Source organism: Diorhabda carinulata, chromosome 7 (assembly GCF_026250575.1).
Source record: "Diorhabda carinulata isolate Delta chromosome 7, icDioCari1.1, whole genome shotgun sequence".
NCBI classification, from domain to species: Eukaryota; Metazoa; Arthropoda; class Insecta; order Coleoptera; family Chrysomelidae; genus Diorhabda; species Diorhabda carinulata.
Window position 1 is genome coordinate 17479834 of NC_079466.1, and position 21125 is coordinate 17500958.

Below are 21125 nucleotides of genomic sequence, written 5' to 3' on the forward strand. Positions count from 1 at the left end.
CACAGAATTTTGCGAGTGGTTTAGTAGACGACGCAAATTTTCAACGAACAAATTAACCAGGTGATGACGATCCGAGAACCCTCATGTAACTATTACCGAAGAATTGAATATATGTGTATAATTTATGTGGGTGATGTGGGAGATAAAAAAATCTCGGAAGTAGTAGAGTAATCGGCAAAAATAATTTTGGAAAATAAAACACCTTGTCTCTTGTGAATAGGATAACAATATTTATATCTCTATATTGTTCTTAAAATTAATAAAATCTTAAAATTGCCGTATATATTCATCATGCTTTGGTCTTTTTATGCATTTGGCTAATTTTTGTACTTTAACTAGTACATCAACAATTTGGTACTACCTATTAAGGTAAAAACGCCAATGGACCATGTTTTTTGATTAATGCTCAATGTTTTCGACAAAAAAGATGAAGAAATTAATTTATAATAACATATTTACTTACATAATCAGGAACACATCTACTTTAGTTATTTTTCAAACAATACAATCTCATCCAGTTTACAACTTTAGATATTTATTAATATTAAATATACGTACTTATTTGTTGGCATATTCAAAACAGTCGAAGCTCCTTGCTGATTTGCATCCATCCACTGAGTGGTAGAAAAAATATCAATACCTCCATCATCAAGCGGTACAACTTTACAAGACTGTAACTCCATATGATAATGATACTGCATTCCAATATAAAAGTCTCCTTTTATCACTTTGATAATATCTTTTCCTAAAAAAAAATGAGGTTGATAAACTGTCAAATATACTCGATAGGACGTTTACTACGAAGTCATGAAAACATGTCGGGAGGAATTAAGCAGACATCAGGAATCTTGTAAATGTTTCAAGATTATTTTATATGAGTGAGATTACCGAAAATTTATTTTTTCTTAAAGAAAAATATCATCTCCTTCAAAGTAGTTTCCTTGGTCAAATTATTCTCACAAGTAGAGTTGGAACGCATGTTTTATCCATTATCTTTCTGTTCATGAGGGCACTGTCAAAAGTAATGTACATGGAGCTAATAATCGGACTAAGGAAGTGGAGAACACGAACAAATCGGTCTAAGGCCTGATTGTTTACACAAATATTCTACAATATTGTTGTAAGATTCTCTTGAGCTATAATTTTTTTCGAAGCATTCATTATCCTTGCTCCATATTATTTGATTTGTTGCTTTCATTGTGTCCGCTGATGAAGGAATTTCTATAGAGCCTTGCACAACACGGAAAGTGAGGCAGTGCTGTCAACAATCTTTTTCAATATTAACTTAGAAAAATACACAGAAAATGGAGTGAGCGGAATGAAAAATAAAACACTTGGTACCACAAGTTATCGGAAATAGTATGTTCAAGGACTGTTCAGTATTCCTTCTTAGCGACGAAAGCAACCTGGCCTCAGTATATGGTATAGAAAGTACAGTATTATTCTTATCTTAGAACTTGTGTGTGAACTCCTCAAAATCTACAAAATAAACATAAATCTAAGACATGAAAAAGCTAATTTTATGGAACTAAAACCAAGCTTTCTGGGAGACATTTACTACACTACATATTTCCAGTTTCCTTCACGAAGCGGATTTCTGAACATCCAACAAAATTTAGGAATAGAAAACTACAAGCAATCGATATGTGGACTAACAAGTTTTGTGAAAATATCTTGCATAAATTCTGGATATATAAAGAGGGCTCATAGAAGAACATTTCGTAGGTAGGTGAAGATATTTTTGTGTATAAAATTGGCTTAATTATCGTTCCAACGGACTATTGAAGGAAGCAGCAATATGAAGCCAACCGTCATCTTAAGAAAACTCATGATGTGGAATTTTCAATTTAATCGTTGAAATTTTCAACTAAGAAATTCGATCACATACAGTATGTTCCAATATTTAGATCGAATATTGAATTCACATGAAACACGTGGAGAATGACATTATCAAAATGTCTTGTTTTACGCTTCTGTAATACAGAGTGCGCAATCACTCAACGATAGAAATCTTGAGGGATATCCTAAATTTCTTGATGCATTCTTTTGTCTTTAACGAGTCATGCTTTCGTTAATTGCTCGACACGCACTTTTTTCCGTAAATCCACTGCTTTAGTTTTTAATGTATGCAAATATTTTTACTCCCACTTCTTGGCGTAACATTTGACCAACAAATGGAAAGAACCTTCCGGTACTCCTCTTACTATTCTTGTTTATTTCCATGTTTGTCTCATTTACTGACGACTATTCTCCATAAGTGCCTCAATTTTACTTTTTATTTTTGTTGTGTTGATAGGATTGTGAAACGTATATAATTTTAATTTTGTAGACTCCTTTTCTCATACTTTTTCATATCAGTTTATTATCTATAACTGTTTGCATTAAATAATTGAATAATGTTTGTGCTTGTGATGTTGGTGTTGCTCTTTCTTAATAAATCCTTCCCAGGGCTATAATTATTGATCCTAACTACTGCAAATGCTTCACCTGATTACATTTTTTAATACAGAGTAAATTTGTGCTTCATCCTTCGACAAATTTTGGATTAAATTATCATAGAGAAATATCAGAAGAAATTTGGGGATTTTTCAAAGTAATCATAAAGTTAATACATTTGAATTATGAAATAAATTTCACAAAGTTGATTGCCAGTAACTCAATTATATTTTTCCAAATAATGGCTATTATAAATGAAGACATATTGACATTACCTTTTTCTTTTGGTAAAAGTGTGCTTATATGTGTGATTCTGTTATTTATATTATCCGCAACAACTTCTCTAACATCCAAATAAGCTTTATTCGTAGGTGGTGCATATTTGACTTCTACTAACTCCGCAGCTTTCCAAGCAATTTCTTCGGTTTTTGCTATAATGATTCCTATTACTTGATTGTAGTATTGTACTATACCACTGCAAAATAATTCTTCTTCCACAGAGAAATACATGGTACTATCTAGTGGTGTGAAAACATTCCTACCAGGAATGTCTTTTTTGTCAAAAAATGCTATAACTCCCGGTAATTTCTGGAATATTATGAATAAAATAAGTTATTTCACTAGAATTCTATCAATCACATCTTTAATAGTGTGTCAACTGAAATGGATTAAATGCTCAGTTCGAGTAAGAGCACTGGGCTTGTGAGTAGGAGTAAGCGGCTGCTTTTTGAAAGTTACCCTCTTTTACCTGCCATCGCCATGGAGCTCTCTTTCTCTCTCACTGATTGGACGAACAGCGCATCAACATTAAGTTTCTGTAGCTAGTCAAGAATGGCCGTGATATTTTCAACTGTTTGGAACAAATTTACGAAGAAAATTCTCTGAAGAAACCAACCTTGAAAAAAGTGGTTAAAAATGTTTTGGGAAGGCCAAGAAGAAGTGGAAGGAGAGGACGCTCATCGACATCTACCTCTGATGAAAAGGTTAAACGAATTTAGGCTTGTGTTTGTAAAGGCCGTAAATTGATAGTCAGAATGACAGCTGACAAGTTATCATCCCCCAAAACTATCGTTCACGTAATCCCGACACAAAAACTTGAAATGTTGAAATTGTGTGCGAAAATCATACCGAAGCTCTTGACTCCAGAACAGAAAGCAGAAAAGGTTTTCACTATTTTTTGTAGGCCTCAAATCTCAAAGCCATGAATGGAAACTAGCAGGAGAACCGAGAACAAAAGGCGCCAAAATTAAGGTCCAATGTGAAGACAAGGTGTTCACAAGTAATTTATCCTTCCCATCCAGAGAGTGAACGGAAATATTTACATTAAAGTTTTGAGACGTCCCTGAGCACATGTGACCCAAGTTCAACAGGGTTAGACACAAGGTGACAAATAAATACATGTCGCTCGTTGTGCATGAATTTTTGGATAGAAAGCTCAATCACAGTGACAGACCGCTCGCCTTCCTCACCTTATTTGGCCCCTTGTGACTTCTTCTTGGTCACGAAATGCAAAATGGTGCTTTGAGGGCATTACTTGGCAACTCAACAGCATTACAACTGAAGACTTTCAGCAATGTCATCAACGCGGGAAATGGCATTAGCAGAAGTGCATCTTGTTTCAGGCAGAGTACTTTGAGAGAGACTCTATTGTAATATCTGAACAATTGTGAAAATTAAGTTATTATTCAAGTTTTATACATATTTTTTGGACAAATTTCGCAATTGAATTTTCAGTACAGATACGAAGTGTCATTGTCCAAATCTTAAATAAATGTAGATATCCTAGAGAGTTAAACCTAGGAACTCGATAACCCTATAATATAATATGAAAGTGAGCTACAAAAATGTTCTAACAATTCTTATTTTTTTTAGTAAACTTCAATAAAATTAAATCTAATGCAATTAATTATTTTTATCTTTGACACTCTTTATACCACAAAAAATGAAATTCGTTGGAAAACTTTAAAGTAATACTTCACCGTTTAAGCAAAAATCGTTATGCATCAACTTTTAGGCCTTTACCTAGTGGGCGTTGTTATCCAAATATACAGCTGAAACCTATGAGTAGACCCCATGTTACGAGGTAGTGCTAGACACCATATAACCTGTGCTAGGTAAATGAAAAGTAGGAAAACATTCTCGAAATTTAGCAGTTGTATCAAACTCTAAAGTGAGTATCAAGCAGAAAAAAGACAGAAACATCATAAACAAGCAACAAAAAAGCAACCAGAACCAATGGAAACAGAACTAAAATCAAAACTGAAGCGAAACGAATCCAAAACCAAAAGAAAACAAAGAAGAATACTAAGTATAACACAAATTGAAACGGCACTTTCGCAGCGAGTATTCCAAAAAAAAGCAAAGTCGACAGAGGAAAAAATCATGCTGTAGTAGCTAAGGCGAAAAATACAAGCAAACCACAACTAGATCGGATGTATTCGGTACATCTACCCTCTTCTTGCATCTACCTCACCATCTCACCCCCGTAGTGGTTACCTCTTCACCTTATAGTCGGGTGAGATGTTAAATGTTCCTTTTCAATAAAAAACGTATTTTCTATCAACTTAAAATTTTTAAAGGATCAAAAGATTTGTTATTAGTCACATATTTAGGTGGATTTATTTTATTTTCCTCATCCACTATTTTAATGTCTTCCATGTCTTAACTCCGTTAATATCGGTTGAGCGCGTGAACTATACCGTGAACATTGCGAATGGGGCAAAGGAAAGCTCACGAGTGATTTTGGTCGCAAATCGCGCAAATGTAGAGCGGCTATAACAGTACCTATAAGTATCTGATCAATTGAAGAATTTCAGAGAGTATTTATATTCTAATAATAAGTTTGATTCTGGTATAATGACGGTTATATTACATTAGGCTAGGCTCTTTTAACATAAATTGCAAAATCTTCAACTCAACTATTTACCATAATAAGTACTTAATATCCTTTTCTATCTTTAGATTCTAAGGGTACTCCAAAAAATAACCTTCTACAATAGTAAATGTTGATTGTAATAAATAACATTCCGCTTTCAATCAAATTCTACTACAGAGACAAATAAGGGTTGTTTACCTAGAGAGTAGACACATAATAAATAATCTACTTCTCCAATAACATTCACATCACAGCCGTAATCGTATAAAATTCAAAATTGTAGGACAAAATTATTTATTATCAATAGGTGTGAAAAATTATGATTGATTGATTTCCTCGAATAATAATTGGAATTCACTTTGCTAAGCATACAAGGATTAGATGATCAATTTTATTAGTAACAGAATAGGAAAGGTAATATATAAACTTTAAAACCCTTCTAGCCTTTATTCCACAATATCGGTTTTTACATTAGCTAGAAGAATCAAAATAGCTTGGTGATAAATCCAGTGAGTATTGCGAATGAGAACAAACAGAAACTTGTTACGGACCAAAAACTCGCGAATAAGATGCCTGGTTATAAAATTTTATTCTTCTATTTATGGGTTCAAACTCTGTCTGAGCGCATGACGCATTTCTAATATGAGTATTCACAAAGTATTTATCACTCCTAGTGTAAATAATTTATCTCACTTACCAACACTGTGGAGGTTTCTATACTGAGTATTTTAGATCCTGCTGGTGCTTTAGCGGTAACTAGTGCAGCATGGACTTCTTTTGGTAGTTTTGGCATATCCATAATATACTCCATCTGTCCTGTAAGTAATATCTAGTTGAATATTTCATTCAAGGGTAATTCTTATAAAATTTTTTTTTGGGTTCTATCATATATTCATTCCCTTAGACTTATACAGAGGGATTTTAAGAGAAAAAAATTCAATTATTGAGTCAATGGTTTCATATCATTACTAAAGTAAAACAAAAAGGAGTACTGATAGTGAATTTCCTATATGTATCAATTGTTCCAACAAGAATGTCAATCGTTCATATATCAGAAAACTTTTTTAGTAGAAGCTATGAGAAAAAATAATACCAAAAGTGGCGTTCAGAAAAACGTGGGAGTGCAGTTGAGTAAAATTTCACAAAATCCACTAAATGAGGTAGTATAAAAGAAATATCACATTTTTGAAAGAATTTTGGATATATTTAATATAAGTTTCAGTCTAACCGCTGAAAGAAAGAGTGGATGAGAATGTGAACTTTATGTAATACTCTGATACTTTGTTTTCCTTGGAGAATGGATGATCTGAGAAGTCTCGCACATGGAGCGCCATGTTAGAAGCAGATCAGTTAGTCATTCAATTTTAATAAATCTAAATATTATTTCCTATCGAGGAAACTATAAATCTATCAAAAATGAACGGTCCAATTAACCGATCTTCTAGTGTTATTCTGAAATTCTAATGAGGTTTTGAAAGGAAAAGGTCATATAACGACACTTTAAGTAGAGTAACATTAATTCTCTTGTTACTCATTTTATTCCTATACCTAGATTTTTCACTTCTCAGTTAATTCTGTTTCTCAAGCTTCGTATCTGTCAGCCTGATGATGAGAACTATGGGACAAAACTATCATTGGTCATTGGATAATACAATTTTTGATCTTATGTAGTCATCAGACTTTGAGTATTGAAAATTCCAAATTAATCATACATACAGGTGTAGAAAATATAGAACTTGTTAATTAATGAGTACGTTACAATATAACCATGCAAAAAATATTATTATGCAAGTAGATATATTTAGTTAACAACATATAGTAACTACCGAATGAATTCACATTTGTTTTATCATCATTACATAGTTATTAATTATTTAACTCGTTTCCAAGGTTTAGCTATTAGCCTAATACGAGAACAGGAGTTAAACTGCACATATGTGAGAACATTTGTTGTGGTTTTCTATGAGTGACCTCTTCTGTCTCGACTATGACGAAGAATATTTACATTCTCTGACGTACTGTTTCTTAATTATAAAACTGGTATGTTCAACAATTTGACACATGTATATAATAATCTCTACTCTGATCATCTCAAGAATCCACCTCAATAGCAGCTGCAAAAAATGCGCTGTAAATGTATACCCAGGGCCATGATAACTTTGGAAAGCCTGATAGAGAACTCAGCACATATATTTGGAATAGGAATGTACGAGCCCAAAGTCTTACACACTAAAACCTTATACTCGTATAATAAACTCCTGCGTAGTAAGCTTTGCTATAAAATAATATCGCCCAACAAATTTTAAATTTGTGCCCCAATAAAAACAGCCTCCTTCAACTCCAGCGTCGCGTAATTGAAAAAAGAGGTTTTCAAATTCTTCACTACTGTTATTCTTCTTTTCTCCTCTATAAGGTTTTCAGTAGTTCTAGTTCAATATCAAGCGCTGACGAAAGAAATTTACAATAGGCACATATTTAACATTTGGAAATACTGGTTGAAATTCGGATTTTCCGACTAAAGTGTCCACTGCCCTACCAATGAAGAAATAACATTTCGTAAGAACTTCCCCTAAAGTCCTATCAAAATGTCCATAACTTTAAACCACGACATATCTGCACTTGTATCGATTTTAGTTTCTTTTATACAAAAGGAGACAATTATTTTTTTTAATATTCTCAATTTCCAATTTGTAACATAGATTTTATACTATATTTCGATGAGTATATGAAAGGCTGAATTCACTGGGAGAATGCTTGATATAGAGTTCCTGCATTAAACCATCGCTATCAAGTGTATATTACCTACAACTTAAACTCTAAAAACATACATAAATAAGGTGTTTAGGAAGGATATATTCAGTGTGATTTCCGCTGATTTGTTGACAATTAGATCTACTATCACATTCCCTATATACTCTCAGTTAATATTTTCAGATTGAAAGATGAAATGGCACCTTCTATTATGTATATTGCAAACTATATTTCGTCGATATTATATAACTCTAATTTCACGGAAAGAAGTTGAGTAGAACTGGGACTATGACCATTCTCTTATAACACTCTAGACTGTTGGTATATGGCTCGTTGGAACATGCGCTATATAGAATTTAATCAAAAATATGTATACAAACAACATTGATTGTATTAAAGAACTAGATCAAATCTACTAAACAACAGTTTATCAAAACCAATCAAAAGCAAAAAAATTGTTTACCAGAAGATTGAGCCAATGATTCAAGTTTGGGTATAGGTTGTGTTAGAGGCCAAAGTTTTTTATCGGTTCCAAACTCCTGGGTTCCAGTCGATAACGGTCTATTGAAAAGATCGCCACCACTTCTGAACTTAACATTCACCTTTTCTGGGGGGCATGTCTTCAAAACAAACTGTAAAGCAGAACAAATCATAAATATTGAATTGTACACGTCGTCATATTTTTCGGTGGATAATATCATTTATTCCTAAAATAATAGAGAGGGTAATACCAATTTAGTGCGTCGTTGTTTATGTGAATCTTACAATTTAAAAGATATTCTGAAAGTAACATTTTTTCCGAAAACTCTCAGAATATTATATTGAAGAAATGATAAAAGATCTGGAATTAAGAATTCTTTATGATTCTTATACCTATCCAATTCACAAAAACTACTATTTCATTCAAATCATTTCCCGAATTCTGATGTTAATTACAATTAGATAGTTGCACCTCATAGTTCATATTTGTGATAGTGGGCGATCACGACCCGTTGCACAAATCAGGTACCTAGGTTTCAGCCTCGATCACTGATAAAGTGACCTGCTATTTTTCCCTCCTCCAATGAGTTATATCATAGCTACACTTCAGGACCACCAAGAATGAGCTCTGTGTACTCTGGTGAATTTGCTAATCACAGCCTACCAAGCGAGTTAGCTTCGTTGTTGCCCTAATTGTTCGTGTGACCGGATATCGAAACGATCTCGATATTACAAACATCGTAGAACAGTTCAAGTAGAGCGCCTGCATAGACCTGTTGGACACCAGGTTCGTTCGTTATGACTTTTATAGTCTAAGTAGATTGAGAGAACGAAATCAATATTTTGACTTGCTGGGCAATAGCGTGTAACCCAAAAGAGTGAAATTGGCTTATTTTGAGTGTCATCCGCAAAGTATGCTCCGGCCAAGACATTTATTCGTTGTCTCCAAGATAGCTTCATTATAATGTATTTTGGGCTTTTGTTATTTGTCAGTGATAGAACACAGGTACTATAACTATCCATCAAAAGTATATCTACAGTTTGCGACCAGATTTTCGCATAGCAAGTTACTCCAGCTTACAATTCGTTAAGCTTTTAAGGGGAGATTCCCAATAATACTCCAAGAGCCTCTGGTGGCGCCGAACTCATAGATACTGTAATACTAAGACACGCGTAATGCTGAGCTCTGTCTAGTTGTGCTTCGTATAGGGCCACCGTACGATGGAAGTACATCATTTTAAAGAAGTGTTTGTGGTTTAAATCTATCTTGTGAATCACTGTAAAACACCGACTAATAACTGAAACCGGTTGTTTAGTTGTATATTCAGCTAGCATGGTGACAAAACTTGATGCAATGTTTCTAAACTGGTATAAATGTATTCTGGATAATTTGCTGTATTACTTCTAATGTCGCAACTCTGTTCTCCTTATATAAAATAAAAATTTTCTTACGTATGAAATCTTGAGTAGCTTTGTCAACTGATCTCAGTTTTTCTTTACATGTTTTTCGTTTCTGTGAATGATCCACAGCAACCTCTTCTGTGACTACTCGATAAATGGAAAATTTATTCACTCTAGTTAATTCAGCAATTCTTATTATGATTGCATCATCAGATTGCTAAATATTTTCCTTTTTTAAACATTCTATTATATTTAAAATAACTTACTGTGTTTGTATATCTAAATCTTTATTAAATTCATACTTGTCTTTATTCTCACTACACTTTGCAATTTCATAGTCTTCATTAGCCCATAGTCTTAAGAACGCCATATTTCTATTTATTTGAAAAAATTTATTAATTAAATAAATTTTACCAAGCGCCCTAATGTCTAGCAGGAATATTTCGAAGAAATTGTGTACATACAGCTTCAGCCAATAGAAATGCATTTATGTTTACGATTCGAAGTTTTGATTGATAAACAGTGGGGATGAGAGTCCACGTGGACTGACGGTTTGTTAGATATACTGAATTTTATACTGGGGGTAAACATTATATTTCATTTCTTAATTTGGTATGAGTGCCATGCGTATTTATGAAATATGATATTTGATTGATCCTCGCATAACTGTCTCCTGCAATTGGTATTGGAAGAACAACAGTATTTGGACAGCTCAATTAATTCGTAGATTAATGTTCATGGTTTGTGTTATGGCAGGACTAATTCATTCAATACACTAACAAAAAAAGTATAACTTACTTTATAAAACAGAGATAGAGCCAAATTTTTTCTAAAGCCAGGTGTCGGGTCGGGAAGAACATAATCGGGATTAATTTCTTCATCAAGCGACTCAAATACATTTTGTAGTACAGTATCATCGTACAATTGTTTGCCTATTAACATTTTCTCGGTTTGCGTAGCATGAATAAATTTGGGATTAATGCCACCATAAATTATTCTCGCTAATTTGACAGTACCATTTAAGAGTTTAATTAGGAACCCAGCATTAACCATAGCATGCGCATTTTGTGCTCTTGGCATTATCTGAAGCAAAATATTTCTCATGATTTATTCACAGACATATCATCATACTATCTATTCGACTTATGGGACGATCCTACTTGTGAAGGGTACCTCTCTCCAAACAGAACATCAGTCAAAGAAATACGCCAATCAAAAATGGATTGTGACTTTCAATTCAAAGACTGTCGTACGCGAAAGAAACAATATCGAATGTCTCTAGATGAATATAAATTATTTCTCAATTATATCAATTCATGATCCACTTGACGCAGATTTATTTTTTAACCAAGCCATAAAGTTTCAAAATTAACATACAGATTGTTGTATATGATTCAAGCAGTTACGGTCATGTTTGAGACTGCAACTACGATAAGGGGACGACAAGTAGAAAGTATCTAGTAGAAATAATCATTACCATCATATCTTCAACAATAATATTATGTAATTCCATCGCAAAGTATGGCTGTTCGATTTGGTGAAACTTAACTTCCGACAAACAGGATAGGTGCGAAATAAGAACTAGAATTCTCAAATCTACTGCAACTGAAGAATGGTATAACTATCACACCCGGATAGCACCACGTTCTTTTCTAAAAAAATACCGAGAAAGATGAAAGAGAGTAGAGCAAAAACTTGCCAGATACATGGATACTGAACACATACACAAATATTTGAATCCAAGGAAAGCTTTCTAAAAACATCAATAGATCTAATATCCTCTGAGGAAAATACCAGATTAATAATAAATGTGCTCACCGCCTCTTTCTTGAAGGCCGCAAACCAGAAATTGTGACGTATAATGGAGGCTATATCAAAGATGCCGTCTCATTCGGTGTTTTAGCTATTATAACGGAACAGAACCAGCACCATGGCCCATGTCGCGGATGATTTCGTGACCATATAATATATAATGATACTTCACTATGTATATATTTCTTCTCTATTCCTGATATAAGAAGAAATTCCTCCAATCAGAAATTTGAGAGGAAGAGAAATGCTTTAATCGACTAATATTATTCCACACCGAAGTAAAAAAAATTCGAAAGGTTTTGTATAGAGTGGAGTTTTCAACACTATTAATGATACATAAATTGGGGATAGATGTATATAACATGTCATTTTAGCCTGAAGAAATAACAAATCAATGATAGACCAACAAAATAAATGAAATGGGGATTATCCTGCTAGCGATGATAATTAGTGACTTTTTTGTTAAAAATAAAAGAAACGATTTTCATACACTCTCTTAACAAAGTAGGGCCTCATAACAAACATAACACTGACCCCTGACGGAAAATCAAAAGTAATTGAGGTCAACCCAAGAATCAATACATGCTTGAAATTGATCAAAGAACAAAAGGAAAATACATATTATCGCTAAAACAGCATAATTATAATATCAGTAAATTTTATCCGTATGTGCATATGAAATCTTAAAAATATAGTCCTTGTTAGCATGTTCAATGATAGGAATTCACAGGTCAATAAACTGAACTCATATTTTGGAAATAAATCGCGAGTATAAAGCATAGATTTTGAATAATTTGAAGATATTTATGAGATAGTTTACTATACACGACTATACTATGAACATTAGTTTCACCCAGAACCAGAAATAACATGAATATTTATGTTTTCATTAGATAAACTAATACAAGCCCAAGACGTATAGAAAAAACATATACCGCTTCTTTCGATCGTTTGAGGTGAGTCAGATGAATTCATATAGTTGAGAAACTTTTATATACGATTCCTCAGAAAATATTGTACTGAATGTTATATACAGAAGTCGACATAAGTTTGACATTACATACCGAACCTGCCTCTTCGTTTATAAACGTTGCCGTACATGCTTTGATCAAGATGGGCATCAATTTGAATCCCTTTTTATTTTGATCCATTAATTTTGACGCTCCCTTTATTTCTCTTAATGCTGCAAGTTTTTTGCCTGACTCATGCCGACCTCTGTATATGGAAATGCACATGGACAATTTTTGGAAAACGTGATTACACAATTCTTGTGAGTAGGTTGAATTAATTATACATACCTTGAATGTTGAAAATACGTATGAATCATCCAAAGCGTTGAATACAATATTTTTAATTACTTTTTTTTTCATATCGGTTTTAAGGAAAGCTTGTGGCGATACAAATATTTTATTGGAATCGACGTCAACTGAAAATTTACGATTTTAATTTGATATTGTCATGCAGCTAGTTCTAGATGAATATATTGAATATATGAAGATAAAAAGTAACATTAATTCAAAGTAAATACCACATTGATAATCTAGCTGTTCATATTCAATTTCTAACTCATTTGTTACTACCTAAATATATAATTTGAGTTTGATGAAACTACAAGAAACTTTGATTTTATTATAAGTTTTTCAAAAGATCCTGATTAGAAAGAGAATGAAATTATTCATCATTCCTTTAAGGCCGCGTGATATGATGGAATACAACGTGCAATGCAATGCAAGACGCAATATTTCTTGATCAAAAGCGTGCGCACATGAAATTCAGCTGATCGTTTCATGCAAAATCTCCTACTTGCAACATTATCGAATTATTACAATTTTTATTGCGTTTAAGCTGCAATTCTAGGAAGAAGTCTGGTAGTTTTTCTCGTAACAACCATCGGGCTCCAAAAGCGAGACAGCGGCAGATTTCATTGTTGCCAGTTATTCACTGACCACTTTTTTCTTGTTCATTTAACTCAGCTTTATTATTTTGATTTTTCAACTGCCAACAAAATGTTAAATAAAGCTTTATGTTACGAATTTACTTATGGAATTATTGTTAGGGGCAGCTATAATACAGTGGAAACAGAGTGGCATAATTTCAAACGATGTAAAATATTAATCTAAAAATATTTTGTCTTGCACTATGTCAAGTGGCCTTAAGGACAAAAATATGATATTACATAACGGTGAAGAAAGTTCAATTCTCAGTACATCGTTGTCGTCCGTTTGTTTATGTAGGACCCGTTTTTTTTATCTGACAGATTTCATATGTTTCATCTTTTCCGACATTGAGAATAAGGACAATATCTTGAGTAATGCTCCGACTCTACGTGGGAGACAATGATAGTTTCCTCTTTTGTGACTCAGTAAGACGGATACTTAAATCTACCATGTACTGGTAACATAAAAGCGTTTTCTCTGCACATGTGAAAGTATTGGTGAAACAATGACAAGGGAGTTAATGCTAGCCATTTCTACTATACCACATAATACACGCAGGGGTTCTAGTTTTTCTGCTGCACTTCATCTTGGAGCAGAATTGGTCGAATAGCTATATACACTAACTAAGTTTTATTGTAGTTCTGAATAATTACTACGTTTCACTACCTAGTACTACTTCCTGCTACCTAGGCAAATACGAGAATAATACCTTCTCTTAATCAAAACAGAACATGAAAATATTTTTATCTCTTTACCTTATAGTCAGAAATTCTAGGTAGATTTTCTATTCATTCTATGTGCAAACTATTATTAGTCTGCAAGGATCTTATACTAGTTCACCTGCTAAACTGTCGCATTCGAAATAATTGTCCATGGGAACATTCTTATTACATCCACGAACAGATTTTATAAGCTTCTCTATGTTGTAGATATAAAACGGTACTTTTCCTATTTATGAACTTGTCGAGGAGTTTGACACCAATATAATCAATCTCTGAAAATTAGTATATGCGGAATAGACATCATTCACAAAATCCCAAAAACTGTTCGTCGAAATCGATATATTCAATCCAATATACACATTTGTCATATTTATTTCGAATAAGACAACAAGAGATGTTTCTGTGAAAATATAAATCAATGAAGGTTCTATAGATGAAACCGGGAATTGTTGTATTAAACATATGGCAAGCGGGATTTTTCCTCAAAACAGAGAGAATAACAAATATATGCAGAGCTTGTAATTATTTAATAGCAGGTGACACATTGTTGCTTCCTGTATGATTTTCTTCTATCGTCGGCAGGAAGATTATATCAAAAATATCCTCGTAAAAAAAATTTAAACATAATCTTCTATTCCACATGTTTATATGTTTCTTCTTTCGGACTTTATTAAGTCCCCCGTAGCTGCCGTACTATAGTAGATAATCTTACCAATTACTATCGTAGCATTGAAAGTTTCCAGTAATAAAAAAATATCTGATTGAAATTCGTTGTGCTGATACTTCATCATCAAATTACCAGCTATACTTCCAACCTGCAACGACGAAAAAAAAATTAAATCTGGCAGAAATCTGAAAAATAGATGAGAAAAATATAAATCACGTTTTTTCTACAGGTAATAGAATTAATTGAAGCATGATTCCATTCAGGATAAATATATAAATGAATAATATTTTTACACGTACAAAAATATTCTCAGTTGATTGGCTCCTAGTGAGGAGTTTCCCAATATGAATGTTAGTTATTAAAGTTCCAAACTCATTTACAGCACATCCAATTATGTAATGGGAAAAAAAAAAAAATTTTGAAAAAAATTGGGTAAAGACGTTATTTTTTATTACCATCCATGTATTATACATGGTGTTCCAGCATTTGATGCCAAAAATTCGGGAGTGAGTGAATGGCATGAAAATAATTCTGTGACAAAAGGAATTTTCTCCTACGGCCCATCGTTTCCGAGTTTATAGACCTTTGAGGTTGAGAAATCAGAACTTATATTTAAGTATATTTTCTAAATAATACATTCGAACATTATGAATTTTGATTGATGGTTACGTATGTCCATATAACGTGTTTAAAGGAATAAATACTTTTAGATCGTTGTACTTGTCAAGGACACCGTTCGCCATAAAGAGACATTTTGCAGAAAATTATCGTAAATTGTAATTATTATTCAATATATTGAATTGAAAATTGCCAGCGACTGAATTTGCTGTCAATCTTTCCAAATTATCACATCGTATTTAAAGTTTCAGTATGGTAGAATTTACCTTTGGTGAATAGACCAATATGCATGTGATGTGTGGTGGTTTGGCTTCTGGTAACGAATCAGAAGCCACAAAACTGTATGTAGACTGTAGAACTTTTGTTAGGGTTGATCGCAGCTTACGGAAAACAGGTTTTACTACAAAAATTATGTAGTTTCGATTATTTTTCATTAAATGATATTTTAGGAAGTATCCTACCAAAAAAGGTGGCGAATGTCAACCACGAACTACAGCTGATTCCGCAACTAACGTACGTGAAACGTCACTACAATTTAACGCATCAACGACAACTATACATAGGATTTTCCAAGAGCAGCTTCTGCATCCCTTCCACATCCAGAAAGTACATGCCATGGAAGTAGAGCAGAACTGGTCTACGCTCGTTGGTTTCTAGATAAACATCGAGTTTATAATGTATCTGTTGGGAAAGTACTATTTACTGATCAAGCTGGTTCCATGCGAGACGGTTATATTAATTTCCATTATTTACGTTTATGAGCAGATGAAAATCCTCACGGTACAATTCAAACAAAGAATCAACATCGATTTTCTGTTAATGTGTGTGCAGGAATAGTGGGTAATAATTGAGTAGGACCGTATTTTTTTATAATAACCTGAATGGTGAGCGATACTTAAAATTTCTCCAAAATGATTTCCTACTTATGTTATGTAATAATCTATGCAGAGACATGTGGTTCACTGAACAGAATGTTATCCGTTACCAGACAAGGAAACGATAACCGTAACAGTCATTCGCGGAAAACTTTACATTAGGCATTGATACCCCTCAGGATATTGTCACCGATCCAGGAACTGAAATTTTGTCAAATATTTTCAAAGAGACTTGTTAATTATTGAATATTAAGCAATTACATTTCATATTACACGATCACGGATCCTTGGGTGTTTTGAAAAATTTGCATAAACATTAACCGCATATCTTCCAAGGATATAAATAATTGGAACCACTGAGTACCTTTTTTGTCCTTTTCATATAATAAAAGTGTGAATACATTTACAAAATACACATCATTTGAATACGTTTTTGGAAGATCTTAAATAATTCAAAATTATGTAACCAATAGTATAGATCTCTTGTATAACTTTGTTAGTTATCCACAAAAACTCAAACGTAGACTACTTGGGATGATGCGAGAAATAATATTTTAGATGCCAAATGTAAAAGAAAGGAACACTTTGAGAAACATTGTGAAGAAATTAATTATTAACTATGTAAAAAAGTATTATTACGAAACGAAAATGATGTAAATAAAATGTGAAGTTATTTTAGTGCATAAAAGTGCATAAAAATAAAATTAGGCAATATAGTAATGAATCTTGACAAATTGTTTAGTCTTAGAGATTGATAAGAGAAAAGAAATTCATTCCATAACACAAAGTTTCGTTGCACCTCAAACTTTATAAATCAAGCATGTATATGCAATTATAAAAAATAAAACTACTCACATTTCTGATCTGAACAGTAGCTACCAAGTCTATATGCTTCACTATCTGTTTTAGGTATGAAAATTTCTTATTTTCCGACATTTTTAGACAAATATCAGCAAAATCCGTTAAATTCACGTTGCCGCCGATATTCAGCATATCACCGTTTCCGGAAAATTCTATTAACTCAGAGGTGTCTTTTATATCTATATATAAGTCTGGGAGTGGAGTGTCCTTAAATACACCTGGAAAAATAGTAATTCACATTACAACACTTGTTTTTGATCGTCCTTAAGTTTATTTACTGATTATAACCAACAAAATGTTATTTTCTGGTTGGTTTGAATACTATAGATATTATATGATATTGAGCATCTTCTAAGCCGTCGTGTAATTAAGACGTCGAAAAAAACTTGTTTTCATCTTCTTCCTCTGAATAGCAAAAAATAAAAACTGCTTTTCACATTATAAGTATACTAAACTTTCGTGCATATAAATCGGCCCACTGTAAACTTTTGACTTGAACTATATTTTTTTCACTCATCAGATCAAAAAAGAAATATGCTTCAATGAACTTATAAATTTATCAGCAGAGATTATCGTTTATATGCGTAGCCGGTGAACGAATGAAATGTATTTAAGAGGCGATTGTAACTAAAATAACAAATTTGTAAAATATTAAAATTATTGGTTTCCAACACAAATTTGCATATTATTCGTTTTTTTATAATCTCAATAGTGTTTAAGTATGTTAGCTATTGCATACTAATCCACAAAAAGCCGCCCAATCGAAAATGAACTTGATCAGCAAGCTAGACAATTGGGTAGTACCCGCGCAGCGGTTCGAAGAGTGTGCCAGCATTATAAGAAGACTGATTTCTTTAATAGACGACCTGGAACAAGAAGGCGATTTACAACAACTCGTGATCACCGCTTTATTGTGACAACAAAATTAAGAAATCGTCATCTTAATGCCGTTCAAGTGCAACGACTGCTCCGTGAAGTGCGATGAGTGACTATTAATCTTCTTTCTTCTAATGAAAAAATAGATGTACCTAATAATCCAACTAAATATGTTTTTTTGACGGCGGACTTCCATAGCCCACCTCATTGAGGAGACTTTGCGATTTTGAACTTCCACGAAATCTCAGTCAAAGGTAGAAGAGAAAATATTTTTTTTCAAGTTTTTTTCAACGTTTAAAGAACTCAGATAATTTCTTAAGTTGGTTTCGAGGACCTACAAAATTAGTGCCGTTACCGCTTTATGTGATTTGAGGATTGCCTCGACGAGCAATAAATCGTTTCAAAGTGGAGATAAATGCAGGGGCACTTGACTAGTAACTAACTCGATGTGCACGGCTTTCGTTACCATACACACAAACATTGCTATATAAGGTTTCCTAAAACCTTATGAGGACCAGAACGTCCTAGAGTGGCATGTTCCTCCTCTATTAGTCTGTCAACTAACACATCATTTGTGTATAATATAATAGGGAATTTTTTATCATAATTTAGATTTTGTAACCGACCTCCAACTCGAAGTGAATATATATGGTCTAGAAATATATTTAAAGGTAACAAAGATTTAGTTAGAGCTTGTTCAATTATCAAGAAAAGAGAATGTTGTTCAACTTCAATTGAAGCCAAATTTTTTTCACGATTTTTTTTATATTGTTCCCAAATCTAAACAAATAAGCCAACTCATTGTAACTTCACCGGTGGTATAACTGATACTAAATTGATTTTCTTCAACTCTGGTAAAGCATCCACGAAAGAAAAATTACTTAGTGAATCGTAATTTTAGGTTTGACCTAAGAAGTCAGGGCCTCAAACCTTATGCCTTTCGAAATTTACCACGTGACAGTGAATGAGCGGGGTTAAGCTTACTCTTGATAAAGCGCCATGTCATGTAGATTCTCTACTATTCTCATATGTGGTGAGAACCAGACGACATACAAACGGAGAAAAATCACTAGACCTATGTTTCACCTAACTGAGTGCCACAAGGGAGTCGGTCCAAATGTTTATCGATTCGAAATTATAATTCGAGGAAAAAATCATTTCAAGTTTTGAGCATAGCAAGGATAGGAGAACCATAGCCCATAGCTTCAATTTAGGAATAGTAAGTTTACTCTTGAGAGGATATACACGAAATTTCGAGGCTAAAATTCTGGAGAACATAGAACTATCATTTTTGTTAAACATAGAATTTCGTCCAAAGGAGATGATTAAATTTGAAATACATCAGTAATCTTATCTCATATAATACCAATATTGTTACTAAGTTCAGATCCAGTCAACATTTTGAGTGAGAGAATGGGCTTTAAGAAATTCTATTGAAATCAAATTCCCCTTTTGTAAAGTGAATCCGCGTTTGTTGAAAAGCGAGTTCAACTCAACATAAAGAATTTCTAATTGGCTATATTCAGAGACTCCACTAAGTATGTCGTTCATATGTGTGTGTGAGAAAATTGCGGTTCTAGCAAGAGAGAGTGAGGGATCATTATCAACGTGTCCTATAAAACTCTGGTAGCACTAACTTGAACAAAAGTAAGATGTAAGTTGAATATATCTGAATGAATCTAGAGAACTGTCACGCCAAAGTACATTTTGTAAGTGACCTTGAATGGAATTCATTTCTATCTTACGGTACATTATTTCGATGTCCACATTCAATACAAATCGAGAAGTTCGAAAGTGACAAATAATATGAAACAAATTATTTTGGACCTGATATTCCCTGAAGGTAACGTTGTTAAGAGAAACCCCAGTATCAGAGGAAAAATAAAAAACTATGCGACATTTAAAAAAAAACGGAAGAATCTTGAGCAACAGCTCTGTGGGGAAAAATAACTGCGTTCATTTGATAGATTGCAAGTGGTACCACTCTTGCGTGATCAAGAGAGAGATATTCACAAAAAACTTATCTGTAAGTTTAAAAAATTCAATACTTTTTCAAATTTGTTTTCTAAGCAACTAAAACGTTTCTTTGCTATGGAGAGAGAGTGTATAGGGTTTACTATAATCGGGCATATCTACTAGTTAGAAAAATTTTAGTAGTTTCAAGAAATATTCCCAGCTAGTTCCTTATTGTTTGAACTTTCTCCATTAAGTCATTAAGACTAGCAGTATCGACAAAGTTTCTATTAAAAAAAAATAAAACAGAATTGTTTCTAGAAAACTTGTCTACTTGTGTACGACTATCAACTATCAGTTAGTTGAGTATCCACCATATTCTCTATATTTTGCTTTAACAATTATCGGCTATTTCCAAAATTCAAATAATACTTGAGTGGTGAGCAATTTTCTTTGGATAATGAAGTCATATGTTCCGTAAATCAGCGTTTGCAATATTTGAGCATTCTTTCCCTCGAAACACAATAGAAATACTAGAACATTCATGAATAAAATGCGTAACTAAACTACATTGAGAAATGGAAATGATATCTTTCTCAAAATTTTATTGTTGGTCAATAAGAGACGGAGTATAGAGCCCAAAACTCCTAATATATCAGTTTCAACGTGAACTGTGTTCAATTAATCATTTTTGAACTATTTGTTCATAATTATAATGGTTTCTCTACATGTTGACAAACTGGCGCCTAGTTTGATGAAAATGTTAATAAAGTGCACACCATTCTAGTGACGTGAAACACTCGTATATTGACTTTTACAGAATATCTTATATGGATGTATCAAAGTTCATTTCTTCAACCA

General features: G+C 33.1%; 1 protein-coding gene across 3 annotated transcripts in view; it reads right to left on the reverse strand.

The window, feature by feature from the left end:
* LOC130896153 (xanthine dehydrogenase-like) overlaps nucleotides 1-21125 on the reverse strand; it is a 47542-nt gene that overhangs the window by 14246 nt on the left and 12171 nt on the right. For all 3 annotated transcript variants that reach the window (XM_057804034.1, XM_057804035.1, XM_057804036.1), the window contains exons 5-12: nucleotides 17430-17653; nucleotides 15127-15229; nucleotides 13054-13181; nucleotides 10742-11026; nucleotides 8526-8694; nucleotides 6009-6127; nucleotides 2712-3024; nucleotides 559-745 (exon numbers count right to left, since the gene is read on the reverse strand). In XM_057804034.1, coding sequence (XP_057660017.1) covers nucleotides 559-745; nucleotides 2712-3024; nucleotides 6009-6127; nucleotides 8526-8694; nucleotides 10742-11026; nucleotides 13054-13181; nucleotides 15127-15229; nucleotides 17430-17653 — 1528 coding nt within the window. The remainder of the gene's footprint in view (nucleotides 1-558; nucleotides 746-2711; nucleotides 3025-6008; nucleotides 6128-8525; nucleotides 8695-10741; nucleotides 11027-13053; nucleotides 13182-15126; nucleotides 15230-17429; nucleotides 17654-21125) is intronic.